Source organism: Camelus ferus, chromosome 11, assembly GCF_009834535.1.
Source record: "Camelus ferus isolate YT-003-E chromosome 11, BCGSAC_Cfer_1.0, whole genome shotgun sequence".
Lineage (NCBI taxonomy): Eukaryota > Metazoa > Chordata > Mammalia > Artiodactyla > Camelidae > Camelus > Camelus ferus.
Window position 1 is genome coordinate 52716470 of NC_045706.1, and position 24297 is coordinate 52740766.

General features: G+C 40.5%; 1 protein-coding gene across 16 annotated transcripts in view; it reads right to left on the bottom strand.

Annotated features, from left to right (window-relative positions):
* KCNMA1 (potassium calcium-activated channel subfamily M alpha 1) overlaps positions 1-24297 on the bottom strand; it is a 711960-nt gene that overhangs the window by 9499 nt on the left and 678164 nt on the right. For 9 of the 16 annotated variants that reach the window (XM_032491958.1, XM_032491943.1, XM_032491942.1 and 6 more), the window contains 3 exons: positions 11224-11418; positions 9199-9317; positions 7131-7355 (listed from right to left, as the gene is read on the bottom strand). In XM_032491958.1, coding sequence (XP_032347849.1) covers positions 7131-7355; positions 9199-9317; positions 11224-11418 — 539 coding nt within the window. Of the gene's footprint in view, positions 1-4678; positions 7356-9198; positions 9318-11223; positions 11419-24297 lie in introns of those variants that run through there. The other 7 variants (XM_032491945.1, XM_032491941.1, XM_032491948.1 and 4 more) reach the window with 2 other exon arrangements.

Consider the following 24297-nt stretch of genomic DNA (forward strand, 5'->3'; position numbering starts at 1 on the left):
GTTGGAAGGGAGAGTAAACTCTGCTGATGGCAACGAGGAGGTCTTTTGGGTGAAAGACCTAAGACAGCTGCAATTTGCTGAAATTTTTACAACTGCTGCGGAGAATAATTGTTCAGAATTTAGTCTTTACAGTTCAATTCAAAGTTGGCATTTTGACCTTTCACAGCAGAGAGAATATCAATTTCCTTCTGCTGTCTGTAAGAAAGAGAGCATTATTTCCCCATTTAAGCTTCTTTCTCTAAGCAGAGTCGTCCCTGTGTTTGGCTGTTCAGCTTCAACACAAGAAGGAGCTGTATTAACACGTAGCCTGCTGATGACTTGAAGTTTTCATTATGTCCAAGAAACAGGCTTTTTAATTCAGGTGCCTGGCAAGATATACATCTACGTGTTGTTGGAGATTTGGTTACACAGGCTATTGAAGAAATGGAAATACATGCATGCTCTGAGCATTTTACTAAACTGGGGGCAAAGGTATTTTATGAAGAGCTTCTCCCGAAGAGCTTCAAAGGAACCACACTTTAATGAGTGCCAGTCATTCTGCGCCAATGGAGAGAGCTTTGCTATGATAGTGACACTTTGGTTTATCAAATCTTGCCTTCCAAAGAAGGAATTGCCCTACTGGGTACCTACAAAATTGGCCATAAGGAAGAATACTCAAGGAAAGAAGTCACGTGAGTGCTGAAGTGGCCCAGGGTAGAGCCAAATCCCTAAGTTGATCTCTGCTCCCTGCCTCATCCCATGAGCCAGAAAGATTTCTGGGGGCTTTGTTTTCATCCCTAAGATGAGAAGGGCAATAGATCCAGCTTTGAAAGCATCCTCACTGCCAAAGAAAAATAAATCCACTTGTTAATAAGCTTCTTGAAGATGTGATGCATGATGTCATCACCATGAGTAGAATGTGTGACCTGCCTGAGGTTAAGGGAGGAGTGGCATTTCACAGGCTGTGGCAGGTGGGCTGGTAGAACAAGATAAAACCCAGGAAATAACTGTGGGGAGATGCTGGCAAAAGAAGGGACACTGCCACTGGGAGATGTCACCTACCAAGACCAGCCCTGCCATGAACTATCCACTGCGATCAGGGAGATGGCATGGGGTGGTGGGTTAAGGGCCAACGAATCTGGCTCTCTCACATACTGGCTGCATGGCTCTAAGCAGGTTGTTGCATAATTTATCTTAGCTTCAGTTTCTCTTCTGTAAAATAGGGCAAATGACAGGACCTTCCTAATGTTGTCTGAATGAAAGGGGCTGGTGCCCATGAAGCACTCACTCACATACATGGGGAGTCAATGTGAGCTGTTAAGATTATCAGTATTATTAGTAATTTTAGGGGGCATTATGGCATAGTGGCAAAGTGCTTCGACTTTAGTTTTAAATTCCACTCTGTCACTTCCTGGCTGGGTGACTTTGAACAAATCTGTCCTTTGGATTCTGCATCTTTCAAATGGAAAATGCTAACAGCATCTACATCTGAGGTTATGCTGAAACTTGAATGAGTTAATATATGTAAAGTACTCAGAAGAGTGTCTGGCCCAGGGCAAGCACTGGGTGTTTGTTATCTTTTAGTATAAGGTTAGCATTAACGTGAGTTCTCTCTGTACTAAAGGATAACCTAAGGGTAGGTGACAACTTTTGGTGTGATTGCAAATGAACTGGGTGTGGAGAACTGAATTGTGTAACTAGGGTGCTGGCCGGAAGAGCAGGGACTGTGGCAGCACAGATGGCAGAGAAGGGTTTGGTTGGGTAGCCTTCCTTAGGGAGGTGAAGCGAGGACGGAGTGACACCCTTCAATGGGACTTCTTTCTTTAAAATAGTGGCTTTCAATTTGACAGGTGCCCTACTCCACCTGCAGGCCATCTGCACTGTCCATGGCTACTTTCATCACTGAAATTAAAGGGGCTAGAATGAGGGTCAGGACTTCCTCCAGGCTCAGAGGGCCTGAGGACCCAGAAGCACAGCAGCAGGCTGGGCTGGGAAAATGGAGCCTCTGCTGGCTCTGTGGGCTGTCAGTGCCGTGGGATTTAGCCTCCTCACTTAACTGCTCCCCAAGGAAGAAAGCATGCAAGGGGAGACCTGCACCACAAGCTGAGGTTTAGAGAGAGAGGGCTTGGAGGGAAAAGATTCCGTCTGGATAGAGATAACAGTTGAGAACAGGAGGAGCTAACCAGGAGCCCAAGCCTTCAAAGCTAACACTGCTACCTCTCACATCTCACACTTCTGAGAGCTGGTCTGGACTTCGCCCTCTGCCCAGCAGACTCCAAGGCCCCAGTGGACCCTCCCCCTCCCCACACACTGCCTCCTTCCCTCTCCATGGCTATGTCATAGAAATGAAAATTGCACCAGAACCATTATAAAAACTGTCTTGCTTCTTTACAATAGTCTAATACAACTCCATTTGCCCCTTTTTAACTGTAAGTCTGATGCTACCATTCTCCTGGCAAAGCACCTGCCCCCTGCCTGCCCTCTTCTGTGGCCCTCAATCCAGTTGGTACCCCGAAGGCAGACTTTTCACTCCTCCCTTTCAGATGGCAGGGGATAACCGCTCTCACCTCCCTCTGCGATGAATGTACACCTTCCCGCTGGGAGAGCGTCTCCCAGGTTAGTGACAGCTACCTCTTCATCACATTATGACAAAGCAGGGATGGGCTGAAAGAAGCTGATTGAGACACTGATTTGTTTTTTACCCTGTCTTGACTTCCGTGGGCCCTGAAGTTTCTGCACTCTCCTTTTTCTCCTTCAGGAGCTTGTTGCTATAGGAACCTGGTAGGTTGATTTAATTGTCTCTGTTGGGACAGACACCTTTCGGCTTTTCCCATGCTGAAGAAGAAGAGTCAGTCAAAAGGTTTTTCTGGTCATCTGGGATGTTGACGATGCTGGCAGGAGGCACAATCTCTCCACTCACTGAATGAACAGGGCTGTTTTCCTTTCTCAGAAGCTGTGTACTCAGCTCGACAAAGTGCCAACAGCATGACAGCATCGTCAAGCACCTACAGGGCATTCCTTGAATTTTTAAAGATAAGTCAAGGAGGGGAAGATAATTTATCACATGATTAAAGATATATAACAATGTTTAAAGTCAATTGATTTCAAAAATATTATTGAGCACCTAGTGCAAATAAGATTCTGGGTCATAACATAATAAATTCTATTAACGCACAAATAAAATTTGAAACCTCTCCTAATAGTGGTAGATATCTAAATACAAGGGTGCAACTTTTTCTTTATCCCTTTGGACTGACTTCCAGAAGGACCCTGGATAGCAGTTATTAGGGATGCTGATTTCATGATTGTCTGAGTGTTGAGGCTGAGGGTTTCACTGGGCCTCCTGGTCTACTCACTTACTTAAGTTTCACCCCTTTCAAAGCCTAAAACAAACTGAATTGAATGGCTTACAAATCGCTTCTCTGTGAGAATGGTGCCGATAATTGAGTTTCTAGCTGTTGTTCTTTTTAAGTGCACATACTTTCTCATCAAATAACTCTTTCACTTTCCACCCTGACCTACTCAGGCTTTTGTTTTTGTTCTTGTTTTTCTTCAGGTGGGGAGAGGGGAGAGGAGAGACATAATTTGAAACCTTGCATACCTCCTTCCTAAGAGAACCTGAAAGAGGAATGAGAAGTTTGGGGTCACAAGGAAAACAGTGGAAGAGATTATTCATTCACATGAGGAAAGTGTAATACAGGAGTTTGTGATCACACAAAAAAAATCGAAGTAATAATGACACCTTTTCCATCATTGACTATGTCATTAACCAATCAACTCTCAATTGCGTGCCTGAAGTCCAGGGAACATCCCCAAATTTCATCTCAAGTCACAGTCTGTTCCCACTCCATTCCCATCACAAGATCATCTCATCAGAGCTGCTAACAGATTGTATATAGAACGCATTTGGGATCAACTTATCTCTATCTGCCCAATCTCTGGTTGGGATTTCAGAAATGTCTGAAAAGGCAGGCGGCAGAAGAGACCTGGGTAAGAAAAAGACTGAATCATCAGTACCCCCACCCCCGATAACTGAGGGTGGGCTATTGAGTTGACACATACAGCTGAACTGTTTTAATTTGGGGGGGGGGGGTTAGTCCTGATTAAACATAAAGGTGACTAGTGTTTTTTGTGATTAATAACCTTCCTGGCTTAAATCGAAAGGAAGATCAACTATTAACCAGGAAGTGGGTTTGCCGAATGGAATAGCTAGCTACAAATGTTTTCCAGAAAAGTTTATCACCTGGCATCATCACTTGATTTAGTAGGTCTTGCCAAGATAAACCCAGAGATGTGGACAGACTGATGGGGGACTGGGTTGGGGTGGTGGTAACGGGGAGGTGGGGGGGGGGAGTGGAGGAAAGCTGGGTTTCTTGATGGGAAAATGCTTGTGGACTTGGAGCAAGGTACCAAGGTGGGCAGGGAGGCCACGTGCAGATTGAAAGGCAAGCCAGATGGAGAGAAGTTCCCCCCAAATCACCCAACCCCAAACCCAAGAACACCAAAACAAACTCTAAGTTGTCTAGCGGTAGCAGCAGTTACAGCCTCATGGCGCTGAGCAATTTAGAAAGTGGAGGAAGGAGAAGGAAGGGAAGAGAAGGGGAGATGGGGAGGAGGGGGAGAAAAAAAGCAAAACAAAAATAAATAAAACCACAAACAGAACAATATAAATCAAAATAAACAAACCAATAACAGAATAAAATTTGTAACTCCTTTTTTTTTTTTTTTTTTAATTTCACAAAAGTTTTCACAAGGACAACGTTAGAGAAGAAAACCGCCAGCAGTGGCTAGGTCATGCAGAACCGTTAATTGTCATACCTTGGCCCATTCTATTCATCCTTGTTGCACTTTAGAGAGAGAAGTAAGCTATGTGAGTTTTACAATGCTTTTCAACTGTCATTATTTCCTGTCGAGCACTTTAACTGGCACATTCTTATAGTTATAAATTTTCTGAGGGCCTCACTTGATAACCTCCTTTGCAAAGAATGCATGAAGGGCTCTTCATGATCAAAACTAGGGGACATGTGTGTGTGCATATATATATATACATATATAGGTATATATGTGTATATATAGTTATATATAAAAAGGTAGTTATACGGAATATATAAATCAATATATATAGGGACAAAAAATAATTTTGAAAAAAATCTTCCATTCCTAGGGCTTTTTCATAGACATGTATACAATTATGCCCCCCCCATACTGATTTGAACACTGTACTGCCCTGTCTTTGGTGTGGGGATGGAGGTTCTAACTGAGCCTCACCATTTTGTCAGTAAAAGTGCTTGTCAATTCACACAGCAAGCAAATCTCCAAAACTATCATGCTTGGGGGAGGTGGGGGACGGGGATCCAAAATCTAAACCCAAAACATTCACCATAAAAACACCTTTTTAGAGATGGTACAGCTGTGACATCTGTCTCCTCCCCTCCACCCCCTATTCTCTTCGATGGAATTTTGTCTTCAAGGAAACATCTCACATACATAGCTAGCAGCCCCGGGGCTAGTCCATCCATACAGGAATTTGGTTATGGTGGAGTTGGCTGATTTTGAGGAACTACTGCACTGCCTAAAGCATGATTTATTTGCATGCGTAAAACATCTGACAACTGTATATTGAAAAAAAGGGTATTCTTCTACCTTTCCGCTCATGCTTACTAACTTAAAAAAAAAGGAAGAAAGAAAGAAAACAAAAGAAAAAAATAATTATACCAAAATGTGTTTGGCTCACTGTCGCACTCTTTTCCTTCCCTCCCACCTCATGACAAGGGGTCATTCTCTATGACTGTCATTCACCTGCCTAAGTGAATTGGCTACGGCTCGGAAATTGACGATGAGTTTTCCCCACCAGCTTTCTGCTTTGGGACCGCCAGCCTCCCGCAGCTGTGCCGACAGTTGAAGGCGGTAGCTGGCTTTTGTCTTTGTTGAGTCACCTGTGGCTTGATCCTCCTACATCCTGATTTATTCAGCAGGTTGGCTCCTGGAAAAGCATGATCTGCCACTGGGTGATCTTCCTCTCTCTCTACCACGGCCCCAGCCCTCGTTCCTCCCTGGCATCGGGGCCCTAGCTAATCAAACAAAGGGGAGTAGAAAAGTCCCCTGAGAATGCATGGAAAAATACTTGCTCTTTTCTGAGCATTATTTATTCTGTACATAAGGTAAGTAATTCACCTTTTAAAAGATGTAAAAGTCCCAGGAAGGCAGTTTTTAATGACTTACATCTGATATTTATGATACATATGGCTTTTCATCCCAAATGTCAAAAGTGAGAGAAAAAAATAGTTATTCACATGGCAGCATAAGGAGACAGAATAACAATTTAATATGCAATCAAAGCTCTTTTCCCTTTACTTAAATGACTTAGAATTAGCTACATCCACAAACGGAATACTATTCTTTCCTCCACAGTAAGGACAGAAGTGTTCATAGGAACTCCCGGAGGAAGCAAGCTCTGGGACAAAACGCCTTGGAAAGTAACTAAAAAAATCTCTGATGTTCTCTTATAACAAGCAAGTGCTTAGTCTTCATCTACACAAATGGCAAAAGCCTTTCAAATGCTTCACAATAGATATTCGGCCAGAGAGTGGAAACAACCAATACGTTTTCGTTGCTTTTGGGTAGCTCGTTTCAAATAAACGTGTGTCTATATTACTGCGTGTGTATTAAAAACAAACAAACAAAAGGAAGAAAGAAAGGAAAACAACAACAAAATCAAAACCCAAAGCACCCTGATGATCCTGATAAATCAGAATAGACTTTTCCTCTACATTAACTAAACTAGCTTTGCATAACCGACGTGGATCACAAGCGCTTCCTTCTAATCTGTGAACTCGTTCCTGCAGTGAGCTATTTATGTCTGGAGCATGCCTTTGGGTTATTTTTCCCCTAGAATCATAAATAACTTTTGGTCCGTCTGCTTATTTGCTGTTGTGCTCAAGGGTTTTATGGTGGTGAAATAAAAATGACAACCACATGCACACTATCATACATATGCAAATATGTGAAAAAAAAAAAAGGCAGGGGGGAGACTACAGGGGAAAACGGGAAAGTTACTGTTGGAAACACCCACTGGGGAAATGAGTGGCAGATACAGTTTCACACATGGAGGCAGTGGATACACATATCAGAGCCGCTCTTCCTGCACGTACTTCTGTTTGTCTCGGGACTCCCGGGACTTGGGCCGGTTCTGCCGGTTTGCAGTGGATGGGATGGAGTGAACGGAGGAGCTCTTCTTGCTGGAGGACTGGGACGAGTGGGAGGAATGGGAGAGGCTGGCCCGGGACTGGCCGGCGTTGTGGTCAAACTGCATTAAGCAGAAGATCAGGTCCGTCGGCACGAGCTCAAACTCATACGGGGGGTTGGTGATGACATACCTGGATGGGGAGAGCAAAGAGGTCACAGGATGAGGAGAACTCGGCGAAGATTTCACCTCTCTGAAGCAAACCAGGTGTACCAGAGGATCTGGAAGATGGACTTCCAGCTGGTCCAAGGCCTTAAACATCATCTTCCAAGTGGAACCAGATCTTCCTTTATTTAGCTGGACAGAGGAAGCCAGCCATGAACCCTGGCAGAGACGCTGAATTAGTGCCAGTCACGGGAGAACCAAATGGTACTTCCTATGGTCTATGCACCCCTTCAATACGGTGTCAAGTTCACTTCTGAACCTGAGTAGCCTGAGGGCACACAGCTTTCACGGACTGCACTACGCCTCTCATAGCAGTATGTTCCCACAATCCCAGACACCCATCACGTGATCTTCGTTAACCACTATCTAGCAAAATCAGAGTCCTTCCTCTCTTCTTACCTTTGGTGGAGGTTTTCACTAAATGGAAGAATATAAAACACCTTCCTGCCTGTGTGTCCCACAGGCTTTAGCTATTCTCCCTAATTTGATCAGGTTTCCTTTGGTTAACACCAGATGTAACTAAAAATCACTTTGTTTCATTTATTGTTGTGGATTTCAAAAGTGTGGTCTTCAGGCAGGGTGTATCAGCATCATCTGGGAACATTTAAAAATGCAGATCCTTAAGCAACACCCGTCCCCCCCCGCCCCAGACCTACTGAGTCAGACACTCTGGGCGTGGGATCCAGAAATGTGTGTTTTAACCAGTTTTGCAGAAGATTCTTATGTTCACCTACCTTTGAGAAGCCACGATCTACAGCAATTACACTCAACTCTGGCTCCAAACTGTAATCTCTGGGCATTAAAACCACATATCTTTATCCCATATCGTTTAAGTCAAACTAATCAGAGTACTTCTAAAAAGCAGCCCTGGTAACACTAATATGCAAGCAGGTCTGAGAAACACTCATCTCTATGGCATTGTTTCCTGTGGTGTATCATGGAAACACACCGATTTTTGCAATTCTAGGATGTACGTTTAATTTTAGGCTGCAATAAATTTACTCGAATGCATATTAGAAAAATATAGCTAGCACACATGAACCATTATTTTCTTCTGCTCAAGGTAATAACATACAGTTTTCTTTAAAATAAATAGATGAAAGTAAAAGAAGTGAGTCAATTGAAAAATATATTAAGTAAAAATATAGGTGTCTAAAATACCGTATGATATCACTTATATGTGGAATCTAAAAAATACAACAAACTAGTGAATATAACAGAAAAGCAGCAGACTCACAGGTACAGAGAACAAACTAGTGGTTACAGCCGGGGAGGGGGCAATTTAAGGGTGGAGGAGGGAGGGACAAACCACTGGATTGCAAGATAGGTTTCAAGGATGTATTGTACAACACAGGGAATACAGCCAATATATTGTAATAACTATAAATGGAAAGTAACCTTTAAAATTGTATAAAATAATAATAATTTAAAAATAAAAATGGAGAAAAATACACAGCTGTCTAAGACACAGCAAAGGAACCATTTATCTTAAACACTAAGAATATGAAATATTTACATATTAGGTACCAAGAGAATTATCCCAGTAGTAGGAGTTTGGAGGACAGATGTAACTAGGTGATGGAACTATCCTATAAAACTTGAATTTCTTCCCATGATGTCTTTACATCTGCTATTAGTAATTAAAGAAAATAGCCTCCCGTAACCACCAAACTCCGTGTTGGATTTAATATGGGCAGGATAGTTTGCATCCTGAGAGCAGGTATGTAGACCTTTGCCCTCATTGTGGGGGACGGGAGAGGGCATGTATGCCTCCGCCCTGGGGATGGGGGGCCGAGTGGAAACACACTCACCTCTTCGTGCACTGGCTGGGGGTGCTGAGGTGAGCATCTCTCAGCCGGTAAATTCCAAAACAAAGCATATTATACGTTTTCAGAGCTTTGCAGAACAGATCACCATAACAACCACCATCCTGGGAGACAACAAAAGAACACAGAGAAAAATCATTTTTATTTGCCTGAAAGTTGAATTCCCGGGGTGGGGAAAGGGCCTTTTCATGAAAGCTCATTTTGGCATCTCTTGGGTTGGAGGGTCTGTGCCGAGGGGCTGTGGCTGAAGAAGTGAGTGGAGTTTACTGACTACACCCCAATACTGGTGATTTTGGGGGATCAAGTAATGATGCGCTTTCCTCTGGTTCTCTCTAGTTTTCCATCTGCAGCAATGAGAGATCTAAGGAGACGGTGCCGCTCCCTCACTTTAAGTGATGGCATAAGCTTGAAGGTCTCAGATGTCTGTTCAGCTGAGGAGAAGAAACTGGCTCTGCAAAATGGTGATTCTGTTCAGCCCCAGCTCAGCTGTAATCACTGCGATCTGACCGTGTTGTCAAAACTGCTCGAGTGATAATTAAAATCACCGCCAGAAGAAAAGACCCCATCAGGTGCTATGGTGACAGACTCTTTCAGGTATGGGCTGTGTGAAAAGCACAATTTACAGACCTCAGAGATGGCAAGGGTGGACGAGTATGTGTTTCCCTGGGAGCTGGAGGTCTCCAGGCTGAATAACTGGCATTCACAGTTCTAAATCAGTTCACAATCGCCTTCCAAGGGTCTGGGGCCTGAGGCGGAATGTGAAAGCAAACTCATGCACTTGGAAGCGCCGGCTTCCTGCAGCCAGGAGGCTTCAGGCAGGCATTATTACAGGAAGATCCCTGAAGGCTGCCTTCACTGGGAATAAAGTGACTGCATCTGTCCTTCCTGTTCCTGAAATTTCCATGTGGGCATCACATTAGAGAACAAAAACGGAGACAAGTCTCACCATTGTTTACAGTCTTTATCCTTTTAAAATGTATCAGTAAGTAAATGATAGATAAAAAGAACGACTAGCTACAGAGATAGACTTCTAAAAAAGCCCAGTTTACAAGGATCCATGCCCACAACCAAACTAAAAGAGAGTGCAAGTTGGCATCAGGGTTTCAGAAGAAATGGAGAAAATGACCCTTCCCTTGGCTCCTTTTCCACTACTGGGACTTTCTGGGTGGCACTGTTGTTTGTACAATGGATTTATTGGTTCCCAAGACTGGTGGCTCTACCCCTTGAATGCATCTGTGGAGCTGGGCTGGGAATAAGTGTCAAAACCAAATACTTTTGCCAGAGTGCCTGAACCAGGCTGGTGCGCGGAACCTAAAGGGAGGCACGGGTCGCTTCTGCAGCAGGGAGAGCATAGGGGAGAGTCATGGGTCCAGCCTCAGAATCAGCAGCCCTGGAGGAGCATTTAAAAACCACCAGTGGCCATGGGCAGCCCCCAAGATTCTGGGCATGACCCTGGCTGGCATCAGTGGTTCTCAACACACCACAGCTCATTATGCACCTCTAGAAACAAATAGTATCTCATGTGGATCCTTTATTGTCTCTAATTCCAGACCCAGGTCTCCTAATTCTTCTGCTGGTCTCAGTCACTCTCCCTCTGCTAAGACCTGTAGAAAGGGTTCCCGGCCCTAGCTGCATTTGGAATCATCCACTGCCTCCCATCTTGTGGCAGAAGGTATGTCAGGCAGGTGAGTAAACCCACAGGCTCTGAAGCCAGGACCCCCAGTGCAAATTCCTGATAGGGCCAGTTCTCAGTCTCTGAGCCCTAGTTTCCTTAAAGTATCTAACAATAGAACCTACATCAAAGGGTTGTCAACGAGGATTAAAATGAATGAATACAGGTAAAGCACAGTGCCAGATACAAGCAAAGCATAAATGTCACGTCTTCCAGCCGTTTTCCTGCAGAAAGCAGCAAAGGCAGAGGCCTAGCTTGTCACTGCCTGACACCCAGTTCCTCCGGATCCGGCTATTCCCAGACAGAGGGCTCAGGCGAGCGCTGCCCCGCGAACTCACCCCCAGGTCCGCAAACGGCCCGTCCAGCAGCGCTAACTGTGCCACGCGGCAGCGGTCCCTATTGGCCAGCGTCTGGGGGGTGCTGTACCCCCCGCGCAGAGCATTCTCCTCGGCAATCAGAGCCTCCAGCTCCGGGGTGGCTCCTCCGGTCACCAGGGTCCGTATCAGGGTAAGGATGTTGTCATTGAAGTATGTCTGGGAAGAGAAAGGAGGGGAAAATCCTTTAAGCAAACACCCGAAAGTCATGAAAACCGACATTCAAATTGGAACTTTTCTTGCTCTCTCCTGTTTCAAGTTCTGACCTGTCTCTTCAAATAGTTTCATGTGGGAAGTGAAAAGACAGCAGCCTCCAATTATTCCGTTCTTTTCTCTCCTACCTGGTTCTGCCATGAGAGCCTGACTTTAAAAAACCATTTCAGGGGATTTTTATTAAAGGGCTGACGTCGACATGGTTGGCGTTTACCATAATCGGTGTGAGTAGGGATGGAACTATGGCTCCCTCTCCTGCTTGCAAAGTGGCTTTGGGGGTTGTGTAATAAAGGGCAGGACTGCCTCTGGGCTTCTGTAACCCACGTGCCAGGAAGCTGCCTCCCCCAACGATGGCAGAGCTTCTTTGTTGGAATGAGATGCCAAGAGCATCATTAAGGCCACACATTCAACACTTCATCACATGCTTTGATAACAGGCTAAACCAGAAGTCTCAATCAATTAAGTATACCAGATATATTTATGACGAGGTGGATACCCTGGTGTTTTCTGGTTTTTTTTTTTTTTTTTTTAAATAACCTCAGCAGAGTGAGGCAAATATGGCTCATTAAAGAAGTTTTCCTCTATGTGTACATTTGTCTCACATCTGAAACATTACAGGTCTGTCAGGAACAAAACAATGGGAGCTTTAAAAGATTAACAGGATGTCAAATAACAGAGCTCAAAAAAACTTTTGTCATGCAGCCTAATTCGAAAAAAATCTCAGTGAAAGGTCTGCTTTCCTTTTTCCAGCATAAGAAGAAATCAAACAGGCTGAAAAATAGCAAGCTAAATTTTGCCTGTGGCTTTTGAGGATGGATGGACCTTTGGGAGCAGGTTAGGGAAGACAGCTGCATTTTTACTCTGGCAGTTTCTCGGACAGTTTACCTAGCACAAACCTAGAGGGGAAGAAGCTAGGTAAGGATGAGTTCTGGCCTACTGGCCCATCACTAGCTCTTTGTCTTGGGAGAGGTTACCTAATCATTCTGGGCTTTGATGTTCTCATCCGTAAAATAAGCACGGTCATTAAGATCAAGTTTGTATGCAAAGAATTCCATGAGGACTTCTGAGTTAAGGTGACAGCTGCTAGTGAGGCTGGATTCACTTTCTTCACTGAAGTGCACACAGAAACACACAAAGTCATACTAAATTCCAACAGTAAAGGAAACTAGGAATGTGATTCAGAATCAGTCAGACCCTAAGGAGAATGTATCGTCTACTGGAGCTCAGATGTGCCCCGGGGCAGAGAAGTCGAACAAGAACAAGGAAAGGAGGAAATGTTGCTGGAGCGGTTAAGGGATGAGAGTCAGACTGGAGGTTTAGTGCTGACTTCACCACTCAGTGACTTTGGAAAGTTATCATTTCTGTGCCTCAGTGTCATGATCTGTAAAATATAACAGAGTGGTTGTCAGGACTATAGAACTAATATGTGTGAGGCACTTGGAAAAGAGCCTTGTGCACAGGAAGCACTGATACTTTTGGTCTGACATCAGAACCTCAGGCTTTGCTGATGAGAGGAACAATCAACTCATTCCCAGCCTTCCTTTTAAAAATATCTTTTCTGGGTTTTTTTGGGGGGGTGGGGGAGGATACAAACCAAGCCATTCATTTTACCCTTGATCTGCACGTCTCAGGCTGCCTCCATTCTAAGACCCCATTTAGGCCGAGGAATGGTACAGTGGGGGTCCATGGGGACCGCATCCTGGGTTATGACAGTGGCAGCAGAACGGGCCACCAGAGGTGCACTCTTGTGGAGGTTGGGTCTGGGCACATAGGAAAACATTTCCCAAAGTCGTCGAGGTAAACCCCCTTCTCTGTAGTCCAACTGCCCATCATTAGAAGCAGGAGACTATCCCCTGCCCCCACCGCCCCAAGCACTGAGGCACATTAAATGAGGGAGTGCTGGACACAGAACTCTGATAAGGGCTTTATGCTATAATTACCCTTCAAATCAACACTGAGGGAGGAGTCCACTGACCTGAGACGTGGACCACAGCACATTCATGACTGTGTACACTGAAAAACAGACCTCTCCTTGCTCAAATGTACAGAGAGAAAGAAAGTGCCAATATAAATATCTTTACAAAGGGAATCAATGGTGTTTAAGATATAAAGGAAAAGCATCCATTTGACTGGTTAAATAGTTACTGGAAGAAGCAGAAAAATTTAGGAAGTGTTTATTTTGGAATCAAAATCAATTTTTTTAAACCATACAGTATCTACAACAAGCAAAAGATCAGATGATAAGAAAGCTGACTTCATACAATTCATCCAATTATTTTTTAATGTAAGACACTGAAATTAAAATGAATGTGATAAAAAATTGGTTAAAAAGAATCCAGTGCCTTTTCATGATAAACACACTCAACAAACTAGGAATAGAAGGGAATTTCCTCAACCTGAAAAACAGCATATATTAAAATCCACAGCTAACATCAGACTTATTGGTAAAAGACTGGATGCATTCCTTTAAGATCAGGAACAAGAATAGGAAGCCAGCTCTCACTCATGGCTTCTGTTCAACATAGCACTGGAGGTCTTAGCCAGGCTAGAAAGAAATAAAAGTATCCATATCAAAAAGGAAGACGTCAAACTCTCTTTATTCACAGAGAACATGCTGCTTGTATATAAGAAAATCCTAAACAATCCACTAAAATATTATTCTAGGTAAAAAATGAATTCAGCAAGGTTGCAGGATATAAAAATCAATATACAAAAATCATTTGGGTATCTATGTGCTTGCAATGAACAATATAAAATCAAAACTAAAACCAATTCCCATTCCAAATGCATCGCAAAGAGTAGAATACTTAGGAATAAATTTAATCAACGAGGTGCAAGGTTGGTATACTGAAAACTACAAAATATGGTTGCTATAAATTAAAGAAAATATCAATAAATGGAAAGACATTTCGAGTTCACAGATGGGAAGATGTGGTATTATCAAGATGGCAATACTCCCCCAAACAATCTACAGATTCAATGCAATCTCTATCAAAATGCCAAAGACCATTTTACAGAAATGGGAAAGCTGATTTTAAAATTCATGTGAAACTGCAAGCATCCCCAAATAATCAAATCATTTTGAAAAAGAAAAATAAAGTTGAAGGACTCACATGTCCTGATTTTAAAACACACTACAACAAAGCTACTGTAATCAAGGGAGTGTGGTATTGCTCTAATGATCAACAAATGGATTATTGGAACTAAACTGAGAGTCCATAAGTAAACTCAGCAATGGTGCCAAGACCATTCTACAGAGAAAGAATACAGTCTCTTAAACAAATGTTGCTACCACAACTGGGTATCCACATTTAGAAGAATAAAGTTGGACTTCTACTTCATACCTTAATGCAAAATTAATTCAAAATGGATCAAAGACCTAAATATAAAAAGTAAAACTATAAAACACTTAGAAGAAAAAATAGAAGTAAATTGTTACAACCTCTGATTTGAAAATGAATTCTTAAATACGACACCCAAAGCAGAGGCAACAAAAGAGAAAAATAGATAATTAAATGTCATCAAAATTGAGAATTGTTTGTGCACAAAGTACACTATCCAGAAAGTGAAAAGAAATCCACAAGTGAGAGAAAATATTTGCAAATCATATATACCATAAGGGTCTAGTATCCAAAATATTTGTAAAACAGATCTTGCAGCTCAACAACAAAGAAGAATAACCCAAATTTTAAAATGGATAAAATACTTTAATAAACATTTCTCCAAAAGAGATATACAAGTGTTAAACAAACAAATGAAAAGATGCTCAACATCACTAGTCATCAGGGAAACACAAATCAAAACCACAATGAGATACCTCTTCATACCCACTAAGATGGCTAAAATAAGGAAGACAGATCACAGCAATAATTGGTGAGGATGTGAAGAAAGTAGAACCCTAACACACTACTGGTGGGAATATAAAATGATACAGTCACTTTGGGAAGCAGTTTGGTAGTTCCTCATATGATTAAATGGAGTTACCATATAACCCAGCAATTCTACTCCCTTTATTTACCCAAGAAAGATGAAAAAATATGCCCATATGAAATCTTGTATATGGATGCTTATAGAAGCATTATTCATAATAACCAAAAGGTGGAAATAATTCAAATGTCCATCACCGAATAAATGCACAAAATGTGTTATGTCCATGCATGAATATTACTCAGCCATAAAAAGTATGAAGCATGAACACATGCCTCAACATGGATGAACCTTGAAACCATGCTAAGTAAAAGAAGCCAGTCACAAAAGACTACCTCTTATCTGATTCCATTTTTATGAAATGTCTAGAAGAGGCAAATCTATAGAGATAGGAGATTAATGTTGCTTAGGGCTGGGGGAGGGAGACGGAGGGGTAGCAGGGGTAGCTAAAGGGTATGAGTGCCTTTTTGAACCACTAAAGATGTTCTAAAATCTACCATGGTGATGAGTGTAGACATCTGCGATTATACTAGAAATCTTTGAACTGTACACTTTAAATGGGCGAATTGCATGATGTTAATTATATCTCAATAAAGATTTTTTTAAAGTAATAGGTAAAAGGTGACTAAATTTGTACTGGCCATAGTTCTATCTGTTAAGAAGCACTAACTAACAATACTGTATTATACACTGAAAAATGAGTTAAATGGGTAGACCTCATGTTAAGTGTTCCTACCACAATAAAAAAAATAAAGAAGCAGTAAGCTGTAGAACTGGAAACCACACAAACTCACACATACGCACACACAAAATGTGGAAGTAGAAGTAAGATCACCTAAACTACACAGAGAAATGTATAGACAGTTTCTTCTTTCTTTCCTTTTTTTTTTTTTTTTGAGAACACTGCTTGAAGAAAGACAATAGAAGTCAAACTGATAAATAGCAAGTGTTCACAAGTTAAAGTTGTAAACAAAATTCAACCAGGTAGAGATGACCAAGCAAGCAAGCGAACAAACGAATATAACCTGTCCTGAGCTGAAGAATGAACTGAGGATGAGGATGGTTCACCGAGTGAACACAGCCAACGCCTAGACCTGTACGAGATGAACATTTGAATTTAAGTAGTAAATGAAGGAAAAAAGTAGCCTAACATAATGTGTAAGAAAAACAATGTACAAGATAAGGTTAGCCAGAGATTCCTCTCAAAAAGAGCACTATCAACTGAGTTTTGAAAGGATAAATTTATTCCAAGAATTCTATATGCAGCTGAACTGTCAATCATTTGTGAGGCAATAGAAATATTTTTAGTCTCTAAGTACCTAAGCATTTATTGATTTACTTCATGTAACAAAATACTCAGAAGCAAAGTCATCTTCCTTCAAGATTATTTTAAACTTTTAAAAATTTTAAGAATGAACAAATTTGGTTTAAAAATACTGGTAAAATATATTAAAACAAGGAGTTTTTAAAAAGGATATATTGCTATAAAACTGAATTAAGTGTCAAAAGTAATTAGTGAAAGAAAAAATATGACATAAAATTAGCTGTTAATACAGTAATAATAAGTTATTTTTAAGGCAGAAAAATGAGATAAGAGAAAGGACGATGGAAGTAACAATATGTAAATTCTCTGATCTTATAGAGGGAGGAGTCTAGAGCTACTAAATTTTTCTAGATAATACTTAGAAAATATAGTTTCAAGGATATTTATAGTGTCTGGTAACCACTAACAAGTTAAAAATAGAATGCATAATTTACATATCACTGGAGAAAACAAGCATATAGAATATAGAACATATAACAAAGATAGATAATAAAAGACATGATTATATAAGCATATTTAAAACCCAATGCAAAATTTTAGCATTATAGGTTACATAACTAAACATAAATGAGCTAAATGATTTGATAAAATGGCAAAGATTGTCAGACTCATTCAAAAACTGGAAACAAACTCTTATCAATCTTCAGAGACAAACAAGAAAAATACAAAACAAAACAGGCAAAGAAAAATGTATTTAAAGAGAAAATTTTCAAATATTATGTTAAGCAAGTTAACTTTATGCTCATAGTTAAAATCTACAATAAAGATATAACATTTATGGACAAAATATTATAACTTAAATATAGACAGCAAAATGAATGAGTAATTATAATAAAATAAATATGGACTCAGAGTGATATCTAAAAGTGATGTGTGAAATATCAGTGTTTCTTGCTTTCACATCTCAAACAAACCAAAATAGAAGGAAATTAAAGATATAATAAGGGCATTTAGTAGATTTTTGCTGAACTTTATAGTATTTTTAGATAGCTTCTGAACCATAATTACAAAGCATGATCAATGACCCAAAGTATAAAATCTCAATATACCTTAATTAAATGATAAAATGCACAGTCTATATTTTAAAAAATTAATGCAGAGGTAGAAACAAAAGTAAGTATTCCAATGCTTCCAAGTTTTTTTTTTAAAAGTATCTTAAATAACTATGGATCAAGGTGAAAGTCAAACTTAGAATACAAAGTATTCAAAAATTAAAGACTATTTGAAAATGACCTACAAAAATGTCATGGAGTGGGGCCAAAGCTACAGAGACAAATTCAGTGCCTGAAATGCTTTTATTATTAAATATGAAAGAATTTCAACAAATAATTCTAAACATAAAAAGAATTATTTTTGTTGTTGTTCTTTTCTACCTGAGAAGAACAGAAGGATGAAATTATAAAGCATCAGTTAATGAAACAGCAAGAGGATGTGTAGTAAATTGATACATAGAAATAATTATTTAAAAAAATAAACAAACCTGTAACAAATATAACTTAAAAAACAGCAAAATTAGAAGTAAGAAACAGAATGTACTGTCATGTAAGTTTGAGAGGTGACACTATTATTCTGGAAGCTCTCTTTAATAACACAGTCACTGGATGTAAGAAGACTGGCTACCATTTCTGCTTTCAGCAGAAAGCAAAGTAATGGTCATCTACAGAGAGACAGAGATTATTAGAAAAAAAAGGAGAGAAATTCCAAGTTTCTTAACACATAAATTGGACACTATTATGCTATTTTTTTTAGTAATATGTTTAAGTTTTATATATGCCTAATTATAGATTCAACTGGACTGTTTTTAAACTTGATACAATTATGCTAAATTTCCTCTGGAAACACTTTATGAAATTGTCCTCCCAGGTATTATAATACATAGTAAAGATTTTATAACAAAGCATTATAGGCAATTATTAAAAATTAGAAGATCAATCCACCAGAATGGATTGAGAACCACAGTCTAGTAGTTATAAGACCCTAATACAGGAGTTGGCAAATCAGGGCCTTAGGCCAAACCTGGACTGCCATCTGTTTTTTTAAAATAAAGCTTTATTGAGACCCAGACATGCCCATTTGTTTACTAATGCCTTTTGTGCTGTAACAGCAGAGTTCAGTAGTTTCAACAGAGTCTGAATGGATTTTGAAAGCCTAAAATATTCACCATCTGGCCCTTTACAAAAAAAAGTTGGCTGATCCCTTCTTTAATATGATAAAGAAAGCATCATGCACTATGGAGAAGGAATGTCTGCTCAACAAACTATTTAGAGGAAGTTGGCTATCTGGAAAAAGTTTTTCAACAGTATGGTAATGACAAAATAAATAATGGTACACTTACATGATTTATACTGTACAATATTAATATTACAGTTTCAGAGAATATTTAATGGCATGATAGCAACTATATGACACAATAATAAAATATTCAAAAAAGCAGGACCCAAAAAACACCATGATCTCCAACTCATGTTAAAAGCACAAACCTCAACAGACATATTTATAGTTATATAAAAATACTGTATTTAGTACCCCCAAATTTTACTTGGTGATTCATTCATGGGGATAGAACTCTGGTATTTTTTCCTTTAATTTTATTTATTTTATATATTTTCTACTATGAAAATATACTTTTTAAAATTTCTAAAAAAGTAAATAAATGGAATTTCTAAAAAAGGAAGTAAATGGAATTCATACAACAGTTAAAAAATGCAACCTGATTTTTAAAAAAATGAACAAAGGAACTGAACAGACATTATTCCACAAAAGGTATTCAAATGGCCAACAGTTAAATGAGAAGATGGTTAACATCACTAACCATCAGGGAAATGAAAATCAGAACTACAGTGAGATAGCATCTTGCACCTGTTAGAATCACTATTGTCAAAGAGATGAGAAATAACAAGTGTTGGTGATAATATGGAGAAAAGGAAACCTTCGTGTGCTGTTGGTGAGAATGTAAATTGGTACAGCCACTATGGAAAACAGTATGGTAGTTCTTGAAAATGTTACAGATACAACTACCACATGATTCAGCAATTTCACTTCTGGGTATATACACAAAGGAAACAAAATTACCATCTCAAAGAGGTATCTTCTGCACCCCTATGTTGACTGCAGCATTATTTACAATTGCTAAGACATGGAAACAACCTAAGTGATTATTGACAGATGAATGAATGGAGAAAATGTGGGATATATATATATATATATATATGAAATTAGTATTATTTAGCCATAAAAAGAAGGAAATTATGCCATTTGCAATAACATGGATGACTCCTGAGACAATTAAGCTAAATGAAATAAGTCAGAGAAATACAAATACTGTCTACTCTCAGTTATATGTGGAATCTAAAAAAATTAAAACAAAAACCAAAAACTGATCTCATAGAAACAATACAGACTAGTATTTTCCAGAGGCAGGAAGTGGGGAGTGGGAGAAATGGGTAAAGATGGTCATAAGACACAAAGTCCAGTTATATGATGAATAAATTCTGGGGATGTAATGTATTACAGCATAGTGACTATAGTTAACAGAACAGAAACAAATATCGATAATATCCGAAAGTTGCTAAAAGAGTAGACTTTTAAAGTTCTCAGCAACAACCACAAAAACTAACTATGTGAAGTGATGGATGTATTAACTAACCTTATTGTGGTAATCATTTCACAATATCTATGGATATCATTGTATCCCTTAAATTTATATAATGTTACAAGTCAATTATGTCTCAATAAAGTTGGGGGTGGGGAAGGAAGTAAATGTTATAAAATAGTTTAAGGTAAAAAAATGGAGCCATAAACAGCCTGATGAAAGTATAGCTGAATATTGAACTGATCTCAGGATACCTGGTAAGTTCTCTTGGTGAGCAACCACTTTTAAAGCATAAAAACTATAGAAGAATTCACAGAACAAAATATGCCATTTACATGGTTACACACACAGTAAAATTTCATATACTTCAAAACTGTCATCAATGCATTTAAAGGGCCCCTTAAGAAAAATGATAATTAGTACCCTCCAGAGTGCAAGAGATGGCATTTACACACCAGTGATGGTAGTGCAATTGGTACAATTGTTTCTGGGAGATAATCTGGTAATATGTACCAAGAGTTTTAAATCTGTTCATATTTGTTAAAAACCCGGTAAGTTTACCTCAAGATAATAAGTTACTTCTTGTTTAAAGATTTATGTGCAATAATGTTTATCATAGGGTAAATTATTGTTATAATAAAAAAAGTAAAAAACTGAAATGCGCCACAATAGATGTTTAAATAGACTCTGGAACATCCATACGTTTGAGTCTCAGGAAGCCCTAGGAGGCTTGCAAATCATGATACTTAAGAATATGACATGAGCAAACACTCTGGGAAAAATACTAACTATGGAAAGAAAAAAAAAAAAACCCAAGATACAAAACTGGATTATTCTACATTTATCTATCCATCTGGAAGAAAATACACCAAAATACCTTTGGGCATTGGGAGTATCGTTCATTTAAATTTTCTTCTTTATATACATATCTGTGCTTTCCAAATTTCCCAACTGAGCCTCTAAGCTCTGCTTTGCAATGATAAGTCTAGAAGGTCAACACAAAGGGTTATTGTTTCATCAGATCTTTCGGATTTGACCTCAACACGTCTCCCCTTCTGTGTTGAAATCAGTTACTGCTGAAACAGCATCATCTTTTTGATCAATCAGTCACTGACATTTATTGAGCACCTACTAATCCCTGCGTCTTGCTTTGGCCTGAAATCGTATGCTAGCCAAAGAGTGTGTCGCTTTCAAAATTGCCCATCAAGGGGTATAATTTCAGGGCGGGTCAGAGGGTTTCACAGGTACCTGAACAATTTTGGAACCACTCACAACACTGAACACAACTCTCTGCCCTCTGAGATGGCACTGTGTCCCTCATTTCTCGCCTTGATTTTTTTCCATGCAGGCATCAAGGAGCAGAGCTGTAGGTAACAGTGTCTGCTATGACAGAGAATAATGATGTCTGTCAGCAGAGCAGTCTTGCTCCTGTTTTGATGCCTCAGTCAGTATTCAGCTGCGGGGAAGTACTTTGAGCATTGCATATGGGTGTGCTCTGAGCATGTATCAAGTTCTCTTTGTGATCTGAGCAGCGTGGTGGAAAGATAATACTTTCCCTGAAAAAGTCCAGTTGGTCATTTTGGAGGGCACGCATTTCTTTACGGGGCCAGGGTACCACTCACAGAGCATAGTGAGGTGTGCTATTAAGCATCCTATCCAGGGCTTTCTGCCTAGAAGTGGCTGTTTCAGCACCATGGGGCAAACCAGGTGCTAGGACTTCACATGCCAATTATCAACGACTACTGATGTGGACGATGTGCCAGTTAGAACAAACCTCTCTACAACTCACCTGACCCCAGTTCTCTTCTGGGTTAACAGAAACACTAGAATTGAAGAAACACAGAATTCTGTAATATGCAGATATGATCCTTAGCCCTGCTAAGCTTTAGTACTGCTAGTCTCTCCTGTGCCTACCATGGCCCATGTTCACTATAACTGTGCTAGAAGCCTTGTGAGGGCGTCTTGCATAGAACCTCCAACCCTGGCAAGGACTAGCCTCCAGGGATGCTTTGGGCAGAGGCCTTTGCCATGGCTGTTCGTGTGTCACATTTGGTTGGGGAGCGCACAAGAACTGAGCTCTCCAGGGTCCTGCTCAGTGCCTGGGATGTGAAGACCTGTGTCGTGTAAGGAACATGGGAGCCCCTCTTCCAGTGCCAAGGTCAGGGTTCCACACCTAGTAAAACAGCCTTTCTTCTAAGTACAGCAACATGGCACCCCTGGTTCTATGCACAGAATTCAGAGCTCAGCTGTTCTGGATTTAAATCCCTGCTTTGCCTTTCAATAGCTAGGACAAGGAGAAAGTTGTTTAATTTCCTATGTCTCGAATCCTCATTCATACAACAGGGATTTAAAAAAACCCCAAAACCCCAGATTATAGCATGGCATTAAATGAGATACTCTGTGTAGTTTCTAATGCACAATGAATACTCAATAAATGGTAGTTTATGAAAAGAACAATGCAACCAAGTTAGAAAATCCCTTTCTCCCTGTGCCCCTGCATTCTCAGCTCTGATATCAGAGAGCTGGCCCAGATCCCACGCGTGTCCCCTTAGCCTCCCTGGGGATTCTCAGATTCCGTAAGCAGACAGTATTGAGGAAACCGAGAAATGCTGGGGAAGGACCCGCTGACTACAGCTGGGAAATACGAGCCCGCAGCGCCACCTAGTCCGCTGCGGGGAGGCCCCCTCCATGCGTGTCTCCAACACTCCAGAGCATCTCCTCCTTTTAATTATTTTTTTTAAGTATAATTACCAGAGCTTATGTTTCACAGTTAATGCTGTCAAGCCTTTTAAACTAATTGGTCTTTTATAGAAAATTTAACTGAAAATTAACACATCTTTTAATAACATTGCCTTAACTTTAATGGCACTTTGCCTTTCGTTTATAATTGCTCGAAAATTGTCATTTTCCGTGTCATAGCTGCCATTTTTTATATTTTCTAGTTTTCATGGTGTAGATTTTTATTTTTAGTATGTTTCTTTCATGAGGGATGTGAACAATTTGACTTTTTTTTTTTTTCAATCCCTGGCCTGCCGGGCCTGATGTGTGACGGGGATGGTATGCTCTGAGTCCAATGGAACCTACCACCGTTTGCCACGCTGACATGTGTGCTAGCTCATCTGCCATGGGGTGGCCCACGGACTGTCTGTCTCCTCGTGAGCAGTACAAACGGTGGCTCTTGAGTTGAGGGTGAGGACTAGAGCCGCGGGGCAGTCATTTGTTTCTGGAACTGACATCACATGCATTGCGCTGATTCAGAGAACTCAGCCTTCTCCATAACACCCTTCAAGGGTCCAGCCCTTAATGCAGGTAAAGTTAACAGAGGAAGTCATGTGGGTCCATCCTCCAGATGGTCACAGCCTCCAGCCTTCCCAGCAGAAGTTCAGTTGTTTCTGGCAAACGGAGAGGCCAGCTCTCTGCCTGGGAAAGTGAGTCGTCCTCACCCCTCAGCTGTTCTATTCTGATTTTTCACTGTCAGTTTCCAAGGTACCTTGTGAGACAGCTTTGATCTGACCACTGGGGCTAATACAGGTTTCTACCCCCATGCACACCATTTGATGCTCTTCAAGTGTATTACCCCTATCTGATATTATTCACGTACCCACTGACACAGTTACTGTCATGTACGTAGTGACTGCCCACTGGAATGACAGGTCAGACCACATGAGGCCAAGGTCTTCATCCTTCTTTATGACTGTTGGATCCCCAGCATGGACAATAGTGCCTGGCATGTAGTAAGTGCCCAATAAATGTACTGATTCATAACATGAAATGCACAGAGAGCTTGTATGTACTAAGCACTGCACTAATCACTTTGCAACCTTAGCTCATTCAATCATCTCAACAGTCCTACGAGGTAGGTAGGTACCATTATTATCCCTATTTTAAAGATGAGAAAACTAAGGCGCAAGGAGGTTAAGGTTATACAACCAGTAAGTGGCAGTGCTGGGCTCTACATGCCAGCAGCCTGGCTCTTGAGTCC